Below are 22,034 nucleotides of genomic sequence, written 5' to 3'. Positions count from 1 at the left end.
TTCTACCCTGCACCAAGATCTGAGCCACACGTTAGGCCTTCTAATCTCCTCAGTCTTACCTGGCCTGGCACCTGGCACAGGCAGAACTTCAGAGAAGACTACCTTGTCAGATTTGTTCCTCAGCCTGGCACCTAACTTTTTGAATTTGGATCACAGAATTGACAGACTACCCTTATGTATGTCATTTGTTCCAACATGGACAATAACAACTGGATCCACCCCCACTCTGGCCAATAGCCTATCTACCCTTCCATGGAGGTTTCCCACCTGTGCACTCAGAAGGCAACACACCGTGCAAGACTCTGTTTCTGGAGGAAACCTGTGCATCAATCCCCATAATGATTGAGTCCCCAAGTATCACTACCATTGTAGCGAAGGACTACTGTATCTGTAGTGTGTTCAGGACTTATAGTGTTCACTCCGGTGTGTCAATCAGGGCACTGGTAAATGATGCAGAGAATTCCACACAGCAACTCAGAATGAAATTGAATTAATTTATTTGAAGATATACACCTGTATTTGAATAGGTATATAGGTGTATATGTGGTCTACAATAAAAATAATACCTAAAACTTATTGGTAAGTTACACAAAGTCCACTAGATGGCAATATTACTCAAATTAGGCACTAGCTTACTGGGAATATAGAATCCAAATCAAGAACTTATCAGTACATAGTATTAACAAACTTATAGTAAAGTGCATTGATGGAATACCATAAACTATTATTAAATAATATTGCTGCATGTAACTAACACTAAGGCACATTACCAACATATAAATGCTAAACAGTACACTTAAACAACTTTGCATCTTAACGTATAAAAGCATACAAGTAAAATGCAAACGAACCCACCTCTGGTCATTAACACACACTTCTTATTAATTCAGGACACTACTGACTCTTACTTATCACAAACAAATGTTCCTCTACTTGGAAATGACTACTATAGTACTTTCGCTTTTGAACATCCCATAATATGCACTCTCGTGCAAGCTGGGAGGTGCACCTTGAAATGTGAGCCGTGTCTCTTAATTATTGATATCTCTCTAACAACCATTGTCTTTCTGGAATCTGGTTTTGAGGTGGCCCATTGGGGCTCCACATCCCTACCTATCACCTCAGAACCATCAGAGATATCGTCCAGCTCCACAAAGACCTGAAAACAGTTTTGACCGTCCAGCTCCGCAAGGACCTGAAAACAGTTTTGACCCTTCCAGTTCTGGGGTTGAAGGCCTGGACAATGAGCACCCTTTACTTTGCCACCTTAGGGGTGCACACTATCTCTAAAGGACATCTGGGCCAGGTGTGCCATTTCTCTACTACAACACAGGCCAGCCAACTCTTCTTCCAGTTCAACGACCCTGAGCTTGAAATGCTGGATCAACTGTTATCTCTTGCAGATGTAGCTCTCATAGACGACTGGGTCCTTCCTTGCACTGGCCTCATTATTAAAATTTAAGATAGGATTACAAAAACTGCCATAACTTTTTTTTTTATTAAAATTAAATTAAATGAAGATCAAATCTTGAGTATTAAAAGAGAAAAAAAATGTTCAGATGTCAAATTACTATCTCAACTTGACTGTATGTGATAAATAAATTTAATTCTTTTTATTTTGACTTGTTCTTGAAACCTGTGCAGAAACCCCTAAATTATACAGTAAGTGGCAAATACGAACAATAAAATGCATATTTACGAAAATTCTTTGCAATTTCAAATGAAAATGCTTATCTCTGTTAACATTTTAGCTAAATAATGATGCTTAACATTCACCCTACCAACATATTTTACATACATGAACTGCCCACTGGGATCCCTGGGGACCCCAAGGATAATTTAACAGAAGAAGCAATTATTATGGTAAAATAATAATAACAGCAAAACTTCTTATTAAAGCATTATTAGTTATGTAAATAATGCCATCTAAAGAAAAGATTATTATTATTATTTTAGTAAATTTACAATTAATTTGCATATTTTGTATATAAAATAATTGAAAGAAACACATAGTCATTCAAACAATTTTTATTTACATATTCTTTTATCTTTTAAAACTAAATTCTTCAACACTTCTAAAGTTTATTTTTTCTTTCAGTGCAAAGTAAATAAAATGAAAACTATAAACACTACAGGCAGTCATACACACAATTTGCTTCATGCTATGCTCAGTGCATGATGGCATGTGACAGAAGGAGCAAACAGTTGCTACCTTCCTGTCTGTGTCTCAGGAGCAAAGGTGACACCTTTTCTGAATAGATTTTCCACCCAAGCGTTGAGCAGTCACATCTGCAGGAATTTTACTCACTCCCATAAGGGTCAATATTGCTTTGATTGGGGCTTACAATCTAGGAGTTTCAGCTCTCCTTTTTCATGTGTGGCGTGACCAAGGCATGCCCCAGCTGCCTCGGTATGACCTGGCAATGCCTGTCATGTTTTGATGCCTTCCAGTCTGGGAAGTTCCCCACCCAGATGATGACGACAGCAATGGCCGCAACATCCATGTTCTTTAAATAGTGCCATTGCCCATCTGTTTATTTTTCTTCTGCATGTGAAAATTATGGCCAGATGATCCAGATTATCCGCACTACCTTTGGTTGCATTATAGTGTAGTATGATCTCTGGTTTTTGCTTTTCACAGCTCCAGTACATCATATCTTTTTGCTGGAACACATGACACAAGAGTAATTTATGTAATATGTCAATCCATTTTCCAGTAAGACTTCAGCTAAGGGAACGGAAGTGAAAAATTTGGCAGCTGTGACATGTCTGCCACTTCTGCACCAAGGTCCCACAAGCTCTTTCACTACATGGGCCCCTTTATTTACATCTCGTTCCCTCCCAGCCTGTCTGCCAAGGTATATCTCACACTTGAGAGGGTAGCTGGTCGCTGCATCACAGTTCTACTAGATTTTTTATTCCATAATTTTCAGGCTTGAATAGGATATATTGTCTGAAATTGCACTTGCTTCTGAAACCAACAAACTGCTCAACCACACATATGTCTGTGCCTGGAATGAAGTACTTCAGGAGATGTTCTAAACACATTGTGTATATATCTCGGAAAGGGGCATCTTGGAGCTCTGAGAAACTTCCTTGCCCTTACGTATCTCTCCTTCTTACCTTTCCCCACTGCAGCCTCAGGACATATTACAATTTCTTTTTTTCCATACTCACATCCTGTCTTCATCATGCTCTGACTGCATGGTAAACTTTTTTACATTATTATCTTTTATAACAGAACATAAAAATTATTAATTAATTAATAATTAATTTTTTAGTTATATAACATTTCATTATGAAGCTATGCATTGTATTTCAGACTTGGAACGTATACCTTAGGAACAGCAGTATCTCAAGTTGTGAACAGAGGAGCTGTGGGAATCTGTAGCTGCTGATATGTATGTCTCCTGAATGACTAACAGAGTGTCCCTACACCCCTTGTTAATGTGTGACACTCTAACTTAGGATCAATAAGAAACAGTGTCTGAATAAATAGTTATATTTCATAAAAATGCATACGTGGGATTGGGTGCTTTTGACTGGGGCTCTTGAGCACTTTTGACATTTGTATTTTTAAAAAGCAACAATAAAAGCAGAAATAGAAAACAATGATGTGACATTATTAGGAACAAACTGCTTGACAAAGTAATAAAAAAATTGGAATGATAAAAAAACACCTGTGAGATATGACAAAATATATACCCCATTTGGTAGAATTTAATCATAAAGCTCTTTACCATAACTATATTAACCACCAAACAATCAAATTACATACAGATATTGTGTATATTACAAATACGAAATCGTAAAAGCACCATAAACAAAAACTATAGCATATACACATTTTATAAAGAATGCACTCATTATACTAATTAAAGTGAAACAAGAGAAAGAAATAATTGATTTAGGGATTGAAATGCATAATAAAGTAAAGCACACCTCTAAAGAAATCTTAGACGTAAATAGTAAAAAAATTAAAAATTATGTAAATATAAAATAAAGTAAATAAAAAAAGTGCATCTTGGTTTGTCATTTTATGAGATTTAAAATTAAAAGTGTCTTTTTGTAGTGAATTGATCTTCCTTGGGCAAGTATCGTGTGTGTGTGTGTGAGGCACAGTCTGTCATGCTCTTTCATGTTGTCCTTCTCTGCTGAAACTTGACCAAATACAAGCAATTTTGGTGTTGAGTCAAGTCGAAATTCTAAATTATTTTTGGTTAATGTACATTTTTTTTAACCATAGCCTTCATGCTACTGGAATGGTTAACTCAACAATGAAACATCCAGAGGTGGCACTGGTTCCAAAGGCTGGAATCTCCTTTAAGCATTAATGCTTGCATCTTTAGCTTCTGGTTGCGAGCATCTGCTTAACAAGAGAAAAAATAAAAAATATGAAATAATACCATACTGTAAGTTAACTTAATAACTGAAATGCTGTCTGACAACTGTTGCTGATGTGTTGTCAAATGCTTCCATTGGTCATTAACTATTCATCTTTATCCATTTCATCTGTCCTGAGGTTTCCTAAGGAAAAAAAGTACAGTAATCCCAACAACCAGAAACAATTTAAGTTTCATAATTCAGCAGGCACATAGTAGCAGTACTACCACTACTACTAAAATAAATAATATACTTTATAACTAATAATAATAATAGTGAGGAGGAGTAGGCAAAAACATGTTACTGGGAAAAAAAAACGTTAAGAGAATGGGATTAGACTGCAATTCCTTTGCATTTCTTAGCCTTAAAAAGGGAGCAGAAATAATCGCCTCATTAAAACACCTTACTACAAGTGGTCCCATGACCACATACGTACCTGTAAATGTGTATGAAAATACTCCCAAGTGGTAAAAATGAAGAACACAGATATAATAAATTCTGAATAATGTTAAAATGTATGAGCAAAATGAACAAGCAAAGAAAACAAATGCTCTGGAGGGCATCTATAACAAATATGTACATAACTATAACAAGTATAAAGTATAAACTATAACAAGTATGTAAATAATCAGCAGCAACACATGACAATAATGCCCTAATTAAATAGTTTAAGGCTACAGAGATTTAGAAGGCCAGTAAAAAACTTTTGTAGACATCACCAAAAGTTAACAAGTTTGTTAGGCCCAATGGAAGTGTTACAGGAAAATGGGGTAAAAAGAATTATGAGGGTCTGGCAAGAAGCTAGCTAGCCTTAGCCATTGTTCTCATAGGGGTAAATCAGTTGTGATGGCCACTTGGCCTTTTTAAAACTTGCAACATTTTTCAGGGCCATTGCGTGGCATGTCTTACTGTACCCTCAAGTCTTTCATAATACAGTATACAATAACCAGTGTCACACATGTGCAAGTAGGAGGTAAGGACAGGCTCCACTTTGTAAGTGTAAACTTGGGCTAGTATCTTACCAGAAGGAGAGTGTAGAGGAGATATACAGACGTAGGCTCGTTTCTGGGGATGAAACAAAAAGGGCTTATTATGTTCTCTCAGACAAGAGAGCTGAGCTGCCCATTGAGACCAAGGACCCAGCTAAAAGTGGGTTAGCCCCAGACCAGCAGGGAGGGAGAATAAAGGCTTGGAAATTCGATCCTAAGGGATCAGTTCGGGGGCAAGCTATGGAAACGTGGGGACAGGTGTCATTATGGCTAAGGTCGTTTGAATTAACTCCCTTCCAAATAGTGCAGCAAATAGCCTGTTTTATTTTTTTACAAGGGCTTCCCCATCTCTTTTTCCCAGCCGGTCTGGGGAGAATTCCATTTAATGGAAGAGCTGGTACAGCTCATAGAAAAACCTAAATCAGCCTCGAAATCTGGGAGAGCAGAACGATGCTCTAGTTGATTCCCTAGAGATTACGTCCTACACCATAAGTCTCTTCCACATAAACCGGAACCTGTTCCGAAGTCCCCGGGCTGCTTGACGGATAACCTATCCGGGAGCGAGGCGGAATGCAGGTGGAGGATGGAGACCAGTTTGTGTGCCCTTGCTAATCCCCTGATGGCATCCCAGATGGGACAAGTAGTCGTAAATGGTTATAAACCTCAATGCATTGTTTGACTCAGGCAGCAACATTTCCATTGTTGATTGCCAATAAATCTTGCTGCGACAATGGATGAAAGTAAAGACCAGTATTAAATGTATTTACGGAGAAGTCCATACCTATAAATCGACCCCAGTTTTCATTTCTCAAGGAGGTTTGCTAAAAAAATTCCCCGTAGTGATCCTCCCCAATCCACCTTTTCCAGTAATTCTGGGGTGAAACTGGTCTAATAATAAATGCAGTTAGCTACAGGTTACTACTGATCCACACTTGGGCCTAGTTACAGATGAGGATAATTCATCTCAAGCTGTTTCCACGCCATGTATTCTGCCGGCAGGGAGACGTACGGAAGCCCGTGAGGAGGACGGAGTGACTCTGGGACCGTCGCGGGTGGAAACATCATCCACACACGCCTCAACAATTTGGGACGAGTCTCCACCCCTTGAGGTCAACCCGGATCCTCTCTCCCAAATTCATTTTCAATTTAAAGAAATGTCAGCTTCTTTTAAAAGGGAGCAATGGAAAGATGACTCCCTTAAATTTGCAAAAAATGCAGTTGTTCTCATTAACACTAGAATTACCAGAGCCTACGAAAAAACTTGGAGATCCATCTTACTTTAAATTGATTCTTAAAACCGTTCTCACCTCTCTGCCAGCGTCTTTTGTTAATCTAAATGTGCTGATAAAGAAAAGTTGCAAGTGGCCGGCTATTCCATTCCCCACCGACTTAGAACGTACACAAACTTCTCCCAGCTCATGCCTTGATTGATTATCTGGGAGTGAAGTGGAGTTTTAGAGTGGAAATAATAGATTATTTGGAATACACGCATTTCACGTGTGTTCCGTTTCTACAGTAATCCGTGTAAACACATTGTTAAAACAGAAACGTTTTTCATATTGTAGTAGTAAAAGACAAAATGTAGGCATAAACTATATAATGTATGAAGCCTGAAGTCCAAATATCAAAGAAACAGTTTAACAAAAGGTACAAATATAACAGAACAAGCATGCTTTTATTCAAAAATATAACTGCAGAAAAAAAGCCGCCTTAGCATGCCACATTGACACATATTCATTACAACTGCCTCGGTAGGGTAATGGTATCAGCTGCTGACTAGTAATGAAAGGGTCAAGAGTTTGATCCCGCACGACTCCGTTTTGAGAAGTAAACTGCTCTTATTCTTACTATTTTAAAATAAAAACATATATTTGATTTCAGTGTGTAACAGCCAGTGTAATTTATACTTTTAAAGTTTAGTTTTTTTTTTATTCACTTTTCATTCACTCAGTCGTGTTCAAGATCCTTCCCTACCTCCCCCCAATCTGACAATGCTGTTTTCACATAAAGATGCACTGTAGCTCTACAGCGTACTTGTGACTGCATTCTCGTAACAATGCTTGCCAACTGCAGTGCCTGCGTGCACTTTTCGTGGCATTACACGTCTATTTTTTGAGCATGCCGTGTCGCTCAAACACGGTGCACTTTTATTCTAGGCTATAAGTGAAGAAAAAATAAAGCAAGTTACAGTAGGCGGTTGATACGACAGCTTGCATGGTACAATGCTAAGAACTGCTGATTTCTGATCCGTGCTATATAAAATCATCACATTAAAATATTAACAATTCCCACACACCCTTCCTACATTCACGACATGTGTACTTGTTGCAGTGTACACATCTCTCTGTGCTATAGTTTCTATTACACTGAATGAGCGCCTGACACTGTACTTTCTTCCCTATATAAATAACATTCAAGCTATAGCGCATCTCCAAATAAATCACATTTGAGCTATAGCATGTCTTTATGTGAAAACAGCAGTGTCAGATGGGGGTTTGGGGGTCATAAACGCGTCTGAGAGAATGGAACTGAATAAAAAAAAAAGGTAACCTTTATAATTATGTATTTACACTGGCTCTTACAGACTGACTGAAATCAAATGTATGTTTTTATTCTAAAATAGTACAGTACATGCAATTTATTTGAAAACGAACAATGTCAGATTGGGTTTGAATACACGCCGACGCAGGTTTCAAAAGGCGTCAGCTTATTCAGTGCAGCAGTTTCAACGTACAGTACATGCGATATTATCTGAAAACAGACAGTGTCAGATCGGGCGCATATTCAAACCCGATATGACGCTTTTGTTTTCAAATAATATTGCATTAGTGCGATGATGTTTTTAAATATATTGTCTCTTTCATTCATCTTGCGGTTTGTAATCAGTGACTGCGTGTTTTTTTCCCAATCTTGCCAGTTCGCACATGTTGCTGTATGGTGGCGTTTCTTTTGTACTCCAGGACATGCACAGGACAGAATAGTACAGAGCAGTAAGTTCAGAGCTATATGCAATTAGACATAGCTGTTTTTTATATATCTATTATACAGTGCCTTCCCTGTTTATTTATTTATATATCTAGTGCCCTCTCTGCCTGTCTGATAGTCTAGAATAAAAGTGCACTTGTTTTGTTATACTTGTACACCAACATATGTTCCTGTGTTTGAGCGACACGGGCATGCTCAAAAAATAGACGTGTAATGCCTCGAAAAGTGCACGCAGGCACTGCAGTTCGCAAGCATTGTCACGAGAATGCAGTCACAAGTACCCTGTTTTGCTACAGCGCATCTTTATAGGATCTTGAACATGACTGAGCGAATGAAAAGTGAACTAAAAAAAAAACTAAACTTTACAAGTATCATAAATTACACTGGCTGTTACACACTGAAAATAAATGTACGTTTTTATTTTAAAATATTAAGAATAAGAGCAGTTTACTTCTCAAAACGGAGTCGTGTGGGATCAAACTCATGACCTTTTGATTACTAGTCAACAGCTGATACCATTACGCTACCGAGGCAGTTGTAATGAATATGTGTCAATGTGGCATGCTAAGGCGGCTTTTTTCTGCAGTTATTGTGTTGAATAAAAGCATGCTTGTTCTATTATATTTGTACCTTTTGTGAAACTATTTCTTTGATATTTGGACTTCAGGCTTCATACATTATAGAGTTTATGCCTACATTTTGTCATTTACTACTACAAAATGAAAAACGCTTCTGTTTTAAAAATGTGTTTACACGGATTACAGTAGAAACGGAACACACGTGAAATGCGTGTATTCCAAATAATCTATTATTTCCACTCTAAAACTCCACTTCACTCCCAGATAATCAATCAAGGCATGAGCTGGGAGAACTTTGTGCACGTTCTTAGTCGGTGGGGGATAGAATAGCCGGCTACTTGCAACTTTTCTTTATCAGCACATTTAGATTAACAAAAGACGCTGGCGGAGAGGTGAGAACGGTTTTAAGAATCGATTTAAGGTGGGACGGAACTAAGAGTTTTTTCGTAGGCTCTGGTAATTCCAGTGTTAAGGGCCAATGCACGCATCAGTCCATGCCACAAGGACCTCACTTCGTAATAGAGAATGACTTATTATAACGGATCGCAGAGCATGAGGGGAAGGTCCAGAAATTGTTGCTAATCCCACGAACCTTCTGGGGGCAGGTTTGTGAATTGGCACATTCTCACCTCCTTGGAGGCCATTTAGGCATTGGAAAAACCTTAGAGCGGATCAAGCTCAGATTTTATTGGCTGGGAATTAATGAGGAGGTTCGCCGTTTGTTGTACTTCTTGTCCAGAGTGTCAACTACAGGAAATTCCTAGGAGGGGCCGCGCTCCTCTCATTCCCCTTCCCCTAATTGACACTCCCTTTTAAAGAATAGGGTTCGATATAGTAGGACCCTTAGAGCCCTCAGCCCAGGGACACAAAAATATATTAGTCCTCATTGATTATGCGACCCGATACCCAGAAGCTGTTCCTTTGTGCTCAGCTACATCTAAAGCAATTGCGTGGGAACTTGTAGGGTCCTAATGGCCCAAGGGACATTTTACCTCAGAAACATTCAGGGAAACGGCCAAGTTACTGAAAATAAAGCACTTAAAGACCGCGGTATATTATCCTCAAACCGATGGTCTAGTAGAGAGGTTTAACCAGACTCTCAGGCAGATGCTTCGCAAGGTGTTAAGCGGGAATAGAAGGAATTGGGATCTCGTTCTATTTGCATACCGGGAAGTTCCACAAGCCTCTACGGGGTGCTCACCTTTTGAATTGTTATATGGTCGACAACCTCAGGGTATATTATACATTTTGAAAGAAGGCTGGGAAGGACAGGCTCTTCCCTCTACTAATATATTGGAATATATCACACAATTACGAGATAGATTTGGAAAAATTCGGCCAATTCTAAAAAGTCATATGCAAAAGGCACAAGCAGCACAGACCCATTATTACGACCATGGCACGGCGCTCCGAGAATTCCATGTGTCATGGTGTTGGTTCCCACCTCCCATTCCAAATTACTCACCCATTGGCAAGGCCCTTATGAAATTAGGGAGAGGAAAGCGCTGGTCGACTATTTGGTGAAACAACCCAATCATCAACCAAGCGAGCGAATTTATCATGCAAACTTGCTGAAGCCGTGGAAGGACCCTCCTCTGCTCAGCCAAGCTCATTCTTTGCTCTAATAGACACCCTTAATTTCGGCAAGAAATTAACTTTCAGACAGAGACAGGAGCTGGAGTCATCTATCCTGTTTGTTCCAGAGGTGGTAAGTGAGAGACCAAGAAGGACCTCTCTGATTGTGCATGACATATTGACAGAGCCTGGGGTTATCGTCCACGAGTGCCCCTGTAGACTCCCTGAGGCAAAGAAAGTGGAAATGGAGCTGGAAATCAAGCAAATACTGGAACTAGGAGTGATAGAGGAAAGTTTTAGTCCCTGGTCCAGTCCAATCATCTTGGTTTGTAAACCTGACGGCAGTTGGAAAGTTGGAAGTTGGAAGTTTTGCAATGATTTCCGTCGTCTTAACCAAGTCTCCCAATTTGATGCTTATCCCATGCCTCGCGTGGACGACCTCCTCAAAAGGCTGGGCCAAGCAAGGTTCTTGACCACACTTGACATGACAAAGGGTTACTGGCAGATTCCTTTAACGGATTCCGCAAAGGTGAAGACGGCATTTAGCACCCCTAGTGGACACTGGCAGTATCGTGTCCTTCCATTTTGGCTACACGGGGCTCCTGCGACTTTCCAGCATCTGGTGGACAAAGTACTCTGTCCCCATAATGTGTATAGTGCTGCCTATCTGGATGACGTCGTCATCTATTCCAGCACATGGAAGGAACACATACAGCAGGTCAGAGTGGTGTTGTGGACACTAGGAGAAGCTGGGCACCGAATCAATCCAAAGAAATGTTTCTTTGGACTGAGAGAAGCTAAATATTTGGGCTATCTGGTGGGTCGGGGCACTGTGAAGCCACAGTGTTCAAAGATAGATGCCATTTTGAAATGGTCCCATCCACGAACCAAGCAGCAAGTCCAAGCATTTCTCAGATTAGCCAGGTACTACCATCGGTTTGTACCTCGGTTTTCTGAGAGAGCGGCGACCTTGACTGATTTGACGAAGAAAAGAGCTCCCAACAATGTGGTATGGACTGACAAGATGGAATCTGCGTTCTATGACTTAAAACAGGCTCTTACTTCAGCATCTGTATTAAATGACTTCCCTTCCAGGCCCGGGGCCCTCGATGATGTCACTTCTGGGTTCGGGTCTGGCTCCCTCAATGACATCACTTCCTATATAGGCCTTTAAAGCCGCCATCTTACCACCAAGAAATCAGTTCTGTTTTGGACTCAGTATTGCGAACATCACTGTCAATTTAAAAAACCTTTTGCAGCAAGGGATATTATATGGGTGGCTGCCCCAAACCTTTTTATGATGTCTGGTCTGTGTTTTTATCACACCAGGTTAACTGAAAAGTGAATATGTGTAAAATTCACTGACAGGGAAAACAGGCAGCCAGTGTTTACAGAAGAAAGCTTGGGACAGTGGGCAGCCACCAAATGGCATTGTACCCCAAATTGTTCTAATAGTATACAGAACCACATATTGTGTGTCTGCTTTGTAATTCTCCCTTGTGTTCAATTAAAACTTTTACATATGTGGATATCTGAATTTATTTTTATTACATCCAATAGGGAGTTTCAACATGAGCCGCTATCATAACAGTGGCTTGGTATTTTTCAAAATACTGTATGGCTTCCTTTTCCTCACATGCAGATGGTGTTTTGATGATGGTATATTGTCATTGGAACATTCACAGTAAGTTACACTTAATATGAGCAGGGTACTCACTTTGGAGATTTCATTTCTTTGTAGGCAGACAAACTGGCACAGATGTTTTCTGTTGAAGCTGCAGTCAGACTGTCAGTCTTTATCCTTAAATGAAGGAAAACAGCTTTCACATTAAGGTTGGTCTCTTACACCAAAGTATTTAAAACAGACTTACTGTATATTAAGCATACATTTGAGCTCACATAAATGACTTGGAAGTACCATGGCACATTCTGTGACTAATTTTTAGGGAACGTTATGTTATTCACCAGTAACTCCACATAGTGTTTGTCTTTAAGGTGGTTGAATACCAGATAATAATGAAAAGGTTTAAAATAATAATTCTAAACATGAAATTCTGTCTTTATTCTGTTTCACACTGCTAGAATTCAGAACAGAAGTTAATTCTGATTGTTCAACATCCTTTACAATAGGTTGTGGTGAATGAGACTGACAGCAGGGTGCTGCATGACGAATGTTACGCCAGATTATCTACAAACACAGGGTGATCTACCACAGCAATGCAGTGACATGCAGCTTTACTCATTTATAGCACTTGATGACCCTGACACACTGGACTCTCTCATCCAATGTCTGTCTTGCATTTCTGAATGGATGAATAATCATTTCCTCGAGCTAAATAAAAAGAAAACAAAAATCTTTGTTGTTGTTAAAAATGGAAATAGTGAGGGTAATAGGAATAAACTGGACACCTTAGCATTAAAAGTAAAGGTTGAAATAAATAATTTACAGTAGGTGTTATCATGGACCCTGACCTAGCCTTTAAATCACACTTTAACCATATTACTACAACTGTGTTTTTTTTCATTTAAGAAACATTGCAAAGGTTAGACCTCTTATAACATTACAAGACACTTATGTTTTTAGCAGACTAGATTACTCTAATGTACTCCTAACAGGATGACCTAAGAAAGATGTTAATTGGTTATTAAGTACAGTAGTTCAGAATGTAACAGCAAGAAATGTAACCACATAGAGAAGACCTGAACACATCTCACCAGTCTTCACATTGTTACATTTCTTATCCATGTCTTTTAAAATTGACTTTAAAATACTACTAATGGTATATAAAGCTTTAAATAATCTTGCTCCTTCCTGTGTTTTGGAATGCCTGCCACTCCTCATTCCCAGTCATAACCACAAATCTTCAAATAGTGGTTTTCTTATTATTCCAACAGCTAAAAATAACAGAAATGGTGAGGTGACCTTTTGCTGTTCTGCACTAAAAATATGGAATACTTTACCAATAGAGATATGCGCGATTAATACTGTAGTACATATTAAAATACTTCTACAAATACAATGTTTTAAATTTGTCTTTATCATAGCTGCTTATAGTTCCACTTCTAATAGATTAAATATGGATTTGCAACCAAATTCTAAGAAAGGTAAATATACTAAGAGAATCATCTGACAAACTGACACTAAATAAAATCTGTGCGTACCAATCCTGAATTACCTATAAATTCAATTTAAAAGCAGTCTTAGAACCAATCTCATTTATATCCCAAGGACTGCCCCAATCTCAATAAAAGAATCATGTTTTTCTTAAAATTTCTTTACATTTTTAATATGGTGGAATTACTTGATGCACAAACATTCTTATAAAATAAAATACTTGTATAGCTTACCATAGCTTGCCTTTTACATTACTGAATAAACTAAGTATATTGACATTTATTTCAAAATTCTAATAAAGGCAACTTTTCGGTTGTAGTTGTGATAATTACATATTCATACGATGAAGATTAAGTAACCTTTGACTCCATTGTTTGTTTTAAGTCATGGCACTGGTGAGCCACAACAGAATTAATTTCATTAAAACATAATAAAACACACTTGGCTAAAGATCTCTATGCTGGCAATACTTGTACATTTGCATTGCTCTAAACAATCACAAATCAAACATATTCTTTCAAGCATTTTCACTAAGTAAAAGTTAGCAAAAAAGTAGAAAGAAGCCTGTTGAACATCCACAATCACCCAAGACATCTAAGACAACATGGGGAATGGGACCTCTAATTAAGAATCTCCAAAAATGAACAGAGATCAGCCATCAACAACTATGCTAAAAATGTAAATTGCACATATCTAACTCAAATAAAACAATTTAAGGTAAATATAGGACAAAGCCCAAACTGTGAACAATGTCATCAAGCACTTGCCTATCTAGATCATATAGTTGGTTAATCAAAATTATTTCAGCAAAATAGCTTTTCTTATTAAAGAGATAGCTTTGGATTTATGATTGGACTTGATGGGTTAAAACTCTCACAAAAAATATACTGCGATATTTTACATCACATTGCTTGCTTATCATCTCATTTTACTCACTACTAAAAATCCTAACCCACTCTAAAATCTTTGCTTAATATTTCACATTCATTGGCCACATCTCACTCCTGTTCAGCAAACTATTCCCCACAAAGCTTTCATAAGGCAGCTTAAAATTTTCAAATGAGTTTAGGCAGAATGTGATAGCCCCTTACATGTTTTGAGCTGTGGCAAATATTCATGATCTCATTTTAAAGTAACAGCCAGGATGCATGGTACCAGTTCCCTTCATAATTTTAAACTAAAAAGTTTCAACTGCTTTTATCTTTCCTCATAACTTATACCTTGAAGAATTGGAATCAGTCTAGTCATTCATCTATGGACTTTTTGTGATTCTTTCTGTAGCCTGATGGCCTCAGTGATGAGTTGTAGAGCTTAAGGATAACTTCCTTTGACTTTTATTCTACAAATGATATAAAACCTCACACATCAGGGTGCTAAATAATCGAACATGTTTTGATGTCACTACACTGGTTACCTGTGTCATTCAGGATTGACTTTAAAATTCTGCTTATGGTTTATAAAGTCTTAAATAATCTCGCCCCATCGTATATATCGGAATGTCTGACACGTTATATTCCAAATCGTAACCTCAGATCCTCAAATGAGGGTCTCCTTATAATTCCAAAAGCTAAACTTAAAAGAAGTGGTGAGGCGGCCTTCTGCTGCTATGCACCTAAAATCTGGAATAGCCTGCCAATAGGAATTCACCAGGCTGATACAGTAGAGCACTTTAAAAAACTGCTGAAAACACATTACTGTAACATGGCCTTTCTATAACTTCAATTTAACTTAATCCTGATACTCTGTATGTTCAATTTCCTCATAATAACTATTCATGGTGGCTCTAAAATCCGTACTGACCCCTACTCTCTTCTGTTTCTTTTTCCGGTTTCTTTGTGGTGGTGGCCTGCGCCACCTCCACCTACTCAAAGCATCATGATACTCCAACAATGATGGATAGATTAAAAGGCAGAAGTCTACGTGACCATTATTTTCAAGTCCTTCCGTGAGAACCCTAAATCCAAAGAGGACTGTTTCATTTATGTTAGGTAGAATGCCCAGAGGGGACTGGGCGGTCTCATGGTCTGGAATCCCTACAGATTTTATTTTTTTCTCCAGCCGTCTGGAGTTTTTTTTGTTTTTTCTGTCCACCCTGGCCATTGGACCTTACTATTATTCTATGTTAATTAATGTTGACTTATTTTATTTTCTTACTGTGTCTTTTATTTTTCTATTCTTTATTATGTAAAGCACTTTGAGCTACTTTTTGTATCAAAATGTGCTATATAAATAAATGTTGTCATTGAACATTGTTAGCCATTTTAATGGTTTCTGTACGCTGTCTAGAGTTTGATAGTGACGAGTCCACTGCGACTCCTACTGTATATCCTCCTCTTCTTTATTTCTTACGTATATATGCATTACATTTACTTACATTAAATTTCATCTGCCACAAGGGACATCAGTTAACATCTTTTTCTACAACAGTCCTAAACAGTAATAACCTTGTTAATAATCAAGGTAGATCACCATATAGGAGTGCATGACTGTTTTATATAGGTTAAGCACTATTCAACTGATTTTATTTAATGTAAGTAAGCTTTAATCTGATACTATACCATACATACTTGTGGATAAGTTGTCCCGTCAAAAAGTCAGGACTTGATTTTACTGTATAATTTCTGGCATTTTATAATGTCGGTCGTAAAAGTTGAATACGGAAAACTCATGCTATTGGTACAAGTGATTATGATATGGTAAAGCCCAGTGGAGAGTGTAACCACAGAACACACTGTCATTTTTTTCTATATATTGTGCCTATGTGACCACAAGGTAATACCCAAACTATTTTGAAGCAATGTTTGCACTGATTTGTGTTTTTTGTGTCTCACACCCTCATACACCTTTATCATAAGAGTATCTCTTATCTATGATGGAGCGTTCGATCAGAAGAAAATATGAAGCTGGTTTTAAATTAAAAGTTGTTGAAGTAGCAAAAGAATTTGGTAATTTTGCTGCTGCAACAAAATTTGATGCCTCTGAGAAAGTGATGCGAGATTGGAGGAGGCAAGAAGATTTAAAAAAAAATAAAAATTAAATGTCGCATTTTTCAATGGGTGTATAAGTCAGGGTCTGATTTTATGATCGATTTTTCAGGTTTAAGACCAGACTTACACTATATATGGTAGTAAATATTAAATATACAGTAAACTGTGTCACACATGTGCGATTAGGAGGCAAAGAACCTAAAGGTGAGTGAAACATCGCGAGATAAGGGATTGTCACGTGGTACTTACCTGAACTTTTCATCAACAGAAATCAAGAAGAAAAATAATCCCTGCAACTTTCGGGTTCCAAAATGGCCATGATGACGTCACTTCTGGCCAACCTTGATGGTGTTGTTTCCAGTTCCTGCTGCAGCGTCACACCATGCCAACCATTTCCTGTCACATGTTCTTATTCTGTTATATAACCGCCATTTTGACCCAATAAATTCATTCATTGTATTCCAAGACTTTGAATTGCTTCTTTTTTTCTTATTGTCTGGACGACAATATATGGAGATGGTCCCCAAAACTTTTGTCTTTGTGAAGGATTATTTCTACCACAACTGTAAATATGATACGATAGTAGGAAATATGCACTTTGGCATAGTCTTGCTTCTGTGGTGTATGCTATATATTATGGTCAGATACCCCTTTTATATGAATAACAAATATGAGGAATAAGCAGCCTGCAGCTTGCAATACCAAAAAATTAGTGCGTGAGTGAGTGAAAGAGACTTACCGCAGACATTTTGGCATGTAATCTTGATTTTTTAACAAGTCAATAAAGTCAATTATTGACTCTTCACCAAACACTCCAGACACATTTATCTCTGTAGGTTTATATGTTGGTATTATCATTTTAGATACTCCCAAAAGAATATATTCAGAGATATCAGAGAGCAAAAGTCTTAAGAAAAAACAAACAAAAAAAGGTTAAATATGCAAAGATCTCCACCACAATTTCACAGTAAATTAACTCTGTTTACTTAGAAACCTCATCCATCTAACCTTCAGTTACTTTTTAAACATTACAAATTCTTATTTTTGTAAATGACTAAATGGCTGCTCGCCTGATATGAGAGTTCAATAATGCATCACCTATATGAAATAAGCAAGGAAAAAATCAAATCCTGAAAATGAGAGCACAAGACTAGAATATCAGCTACCTGATTTGGATGTTGACAGAGCTAGATGATTATACATTACATACAGGAATTCTGAAGGATGAAGGTATTGTATTGGTATACAAGTTGAATGCCATGTTTAATTATGTTGTGTTAAACCAAACTACTCAAGTGCTGTGTCTTGTTTACAAATATAAGCTGATACTATACATTAATAAAACAAATGGCGCTTTTCTACTGCATAGTACGGCACGACACGGTTCAGTTCAGCTCACTTTTGGGGGGTTTTCCACTGGGAACAGTACCTGGTACCTGGTCCTTTTTTTAGTACCACCTCAGCCGAGGTTCCAAGCGCGCCAAACCATTACCAAAACGTGACGTGCAAACTGCTGGTCACTGATTGGCCGGAGAAAATCGTCATTACTGCGTCACTGGCTATTCTTTTCTTTAAAGGTACACACACGCGGAAGTTTGTGTCCCGTCTCTCCATCGCTGGACGCAGTTTGTTGCATAAGTGGATGAATGTTTCTTCAGACATTCGAAAGTTCTCCAGCCACTGAGTGTTTGTAAAACCGGGAACAATCACATCCCACCACTCTGAAGCACGGTTAAATGTCCAAACAGATGGTCTGTTGCGGCGACTTTTTTGCAAAATGTGGAAGATCTGTAATATACAGAGTCAGCATTTTAATGTTACACTGGCAGTTAAGTTCATTTTATGCTTTGCAACAGTGATAAAAGTTAGCTAGTGATGTGCTTTTTTTAGATGCTTACCCTTGCGCGTCGTCGAGCTAAAGTGTTGTCGTTGTCTGCGTGTTGTTGTAAAAGTTCCACGGTGTCACGGCAGTAGAGGCGGCGCAACTATAACGCCACGTGAATAATCCGCCCACTCTAAAGCGGTACTAAACTGCAGTCGAAAGCAAAACCGAGCCGAACTGAGCCGAACGAAGGTGAGCTGTACTGAACCGTGCTGTGCCGTACTATGCAGTGGAAAAGCGCCTTAAGATGTAAAAGATGATGTTTTTGGTTTTTCCATAAGATTCTCAGACCCATTTAATCCAATTCAGGGCCAAGACAATATTTGCTATATAGTTAATTTTTAAAAGTGTATTTTTCTATGTTTTAAAAATAAACATTTGTGCAGACATATCTGTTTGTTATTACAGAAGAAAGGATTTCTTTCAGCCTCACATAATTGATGACATAGGTTTGCACATGAAAAGCTGTTTAGGGTTCTGACTGTCCTAGTAAATCTTCATAGGCTATAGGATGATTTGCTACTTTTTAGTTGTCATTTCTTACCTATTTCTTTGAAAGCTTAGGAATGTCTTTTTCTAGTCACAGTGTCTCAAGTAGAATAAGGAATCAAACCTATTAGTGTATATTATATTGTGATGGACAGCTGGTAGTTCAACCTTGCTGGGATGGGGGAAGGCAGCTTTTTCAGGACACTATCTCCCCCAAAACGCTAGATGGCAGCACCCCTGGAGATTAGCTGTGCCCCAGATTCCCGCAGGGCATCCTGAGACTTGGAGTCCATTTTCTCATCTCTGGAGAGTCATGCTTCCCTTACAGCCCAGAAGTGCTTGGAAGTTATGAGAATATAAGCCCCACGGTACTTCCGGGCTGATTAAACACCTGGGATTCCCCATCTGACCCAGAAGTACTGGCAAGTCATGTGAGAGGAAGAGTAGGTGCACTTCCAGGTCAAGAACTATATAAAGGACTGGTGGAGACCCAGTAAGGTAGCCGGAATTGGAAGGCAGTTGACAGAGCTTGCCGGGAGGTGTGGAAGAGAAAATTGTATTAATTGTTATTGGTTTATTTGTGTATGGTGGCTGTGGTGCTAAAAAGGCACTTTGAAGGAAGACGAATAATTAAAAGATCTTCTTATTGCTTTTGGCCAGAGTGTTGGCTCTGAAGCTGGGGATCTGCACTGGCAATTGGAAGATTGCCGGTTTGAATCCCATAAAGGCCAAAAGTGACTCTACTTTGAGCAATGGCTCCGTCCTGGGTATGACGTTAATCTGCATCCAGACGTGCATGTAGGCCCTCCAACCTGCAGGGAAAAACCTGGGGGTTAGTGGCAGAACTGGCACACTAGCCATCATAAAAAAACCTCACACTGGTTCCATTCTATCTGAACTAGTGTGGGTGCTGAGGTGTCACCCATTGCATGGCTGCACTCGGGTTCTAATCTGGCATCCTGCGTTGGTTTGTCATGTGTTGCGTACGGCAATCCGCTGTATCAGTGCAGGCTCCTAACCTCTCTCTCTCTCTTATTGCTTTTACCCTGTGTTTGTTGGGTTCACAGGGCAACAGTGCCCTCTATCTTTCTTGCAATATACTGAGTGACTTTAAAAGAAATGCACAACAGTACAACCAGGGCACCAGGCACTCCCCCCATTCACATGTGATTAATCTGGAGTGACTAATCAACCTAATACTGCATGTCTTTAGGGATGTTAATAAGTGTACTTAACAAATTACTTGAGCAGACCTATAATTTTTATCTACTCTGGATCCACTTATAGCCTTTCAATAATCCATAATGCATGTGGGGGAAACCCTGAGACATCTATTAAAATATCCATAAGTGACCAAGTTCACCTATATAGTATGGTGGGAAAATTTACATTATTGCATTTTTATTCCAGAACTTCTGGAATTATGAAGTTTGGCTTGTGTAAAGTACAGTCATGGCCAATTGTATTGAGAATGGCACAAATACTAATTTTCACAAAGTTTGCTGCCTCAGTTTTTATGATGGCAATTTGCATATACTCCAGAATGTTATGAAGATTGATCAGATGAATGGCAATTAATTGCAAAGTCCCTCTTTACCATGAAAGTGAACTTAATCCCAAAAACAGCATTTCCACTGCTCTTGTGAAGAAGGTTTCAGGGTGCCCAAGAATGTTCAGCAAGCACCAGGACTGTCTCCTAAAGTTGATTCAGCTGTGAGATCGGGGCACCAACAGTGCAGAAGTTGCACAGGAATGGCAGCAAGCAGGTGAGAGAGCATTTGCACATACAGGGAGGTGAAGACTTTTGGAGGATGGCCTGGTGTCAAGAAGGGCAGCAAATAAGCCCCATCTCTACAAGAAAAACATCAGGGACAGATTGATATTCTGCAAAAGGTACAGGTATATTGACGGCTGAGGACTATTGGGGTAAAGTCATTTTCTCTGATGAATCCCCTTTCCAATTGTTTGGGGCACCCAAAAAATGAAAAGGTGAGCGCTACCATCAGTCCTGTGTCTTGCCAATAGTAAAGCATCCTGAGACCATTCATGTGTGGGGTTGCTTCTTAGCCAAGGCAGTGGGTTCACTCACAATTTTGCCTAAGAACACAGCCATGAATAAAGAATGGTACCAAAACATCCTCTGGAAGCAACTTCTCCCAATCATCCAAGAAGAGTTTGGTAACAACAACAACATTTATTTATATAGCACATTTTCATACAAACAGTAGCTCAAAGTGCTTTATATAATAAAGAAAAAAAATAATAAAAGACACAATAAGAAAACAAAATAAATCAACATTAATTAACATCGAATAAGAGTAAGGTCCAATGGCCAGGGGGGACAGAAAAAACAAAAAAAAAACTCCAGACGGCTGGAGAAAAAAATAAAATCTGTAGGTTTTCCAGACCATGAGACAGCCCAGTCCCCTCTGGGCATGGGTAACCAACAATGCCTTTTCCAGCATGATGGAGCGTGCTGTAAGGCAAAAGTGATAACTAAGTGGCCCAGCAAACAAAATACCCCACTGAGAACTTGTGGTCAATCCTCCAGAGGGAGGTGGACAAACAAACAACCCACAAATTCTCATTCACCACAAGCATTAATTATGCAAGAATTGGCTGCCATCAGTCAGGATTTGGCCCAGAAGTTGATTGACAGCATGCCAGGGCGAATTGCCAACGTCTTGAAAAAGAAAGAAGGGCCAACACAGCAAATATTGACTCTTAATGTAATTGTCAATAAAAGCCTTTGAAACTTATTTAATACTTGCAATTATACTTCAGTATACCATAGAAACATCAGACAAAAAGATCAAAAGCAGTAAACTTTGTGAAAACCAATATTTGTGTCACTCTCAAAACGTTTTGCCATGACTGTATATATAATACTATGTTTTTGAATATATTTCATGAAAAACTTTTAAAAAATTCTTAATTGGCATAAGCCATCCTAATTCAGGGTGTTTATAAGAAATGTAATGGGTTACCTTCCTGAGGTAGAAATACATAATAAATGGGAGTAGTTGCTTCAGATATCTGAGATATTAAAAT

At 38.6% G+C, this 22,034-nt stretch overlaps 1 protein-coding gene across 3 annotated transcripts in view; it reads right to left on the bottom strand.

Annotated features, from left to right (window-relative positions):
* Positions 1 to 3,702: 3,702 nt before the first annotated feature.
* LOC120528081 overlaps positions 3,703 to 22,034 on the bottom strand; it is a 146,556-nt gene continuing 128,224 nt past the window's right edge. For 2 of the 3 annotated variants that reach the window (XM_039752091.1, XM_039752093.1), the window contains 3 exons: positions 17,352 to 17,519; positions 12,228 to 12,311; positions 3,703 to 4,369 (listed from right to left, as the gene is read on the bottom strand). In XM_039752091.1, coding sequence (XP_039608025.1) covers positions 4,324 to 4,369; positions 12,228 to 12,311; positions 17,352 to 17,519 — 298 coding nt within the window. In that variant the 3' untranslated portion in view covers positions 3,703 to 4,323. The remainder of the gene's footprint in view (positions 4,370 to 12,227; positions 12,312 to 17,351; positions 17,520 to 22,034) is intronic. The other variant, XM_039752092.1, reaches the window with a different exon arrangement.

Source organism: Polypterus senegalus, chromosome 4 (genome assembly GCF_016835505.1).
Source record: "Polypterus senegalus isolate Bchr_013 chromosome 4, ASM1683550v1, whole genome shotgun sequence".
NCBI lineage: Eukaryota > Metazoa > Chordata > Cladistia > Polypteriformes > Polypteridae > Polypterus > Polypterus senegalus.
The sequence above is the reverse complement of the archived record's forward strand: the minus strand, read 5'-3'. Positions and strand labels throughout refer to the sequence as shown.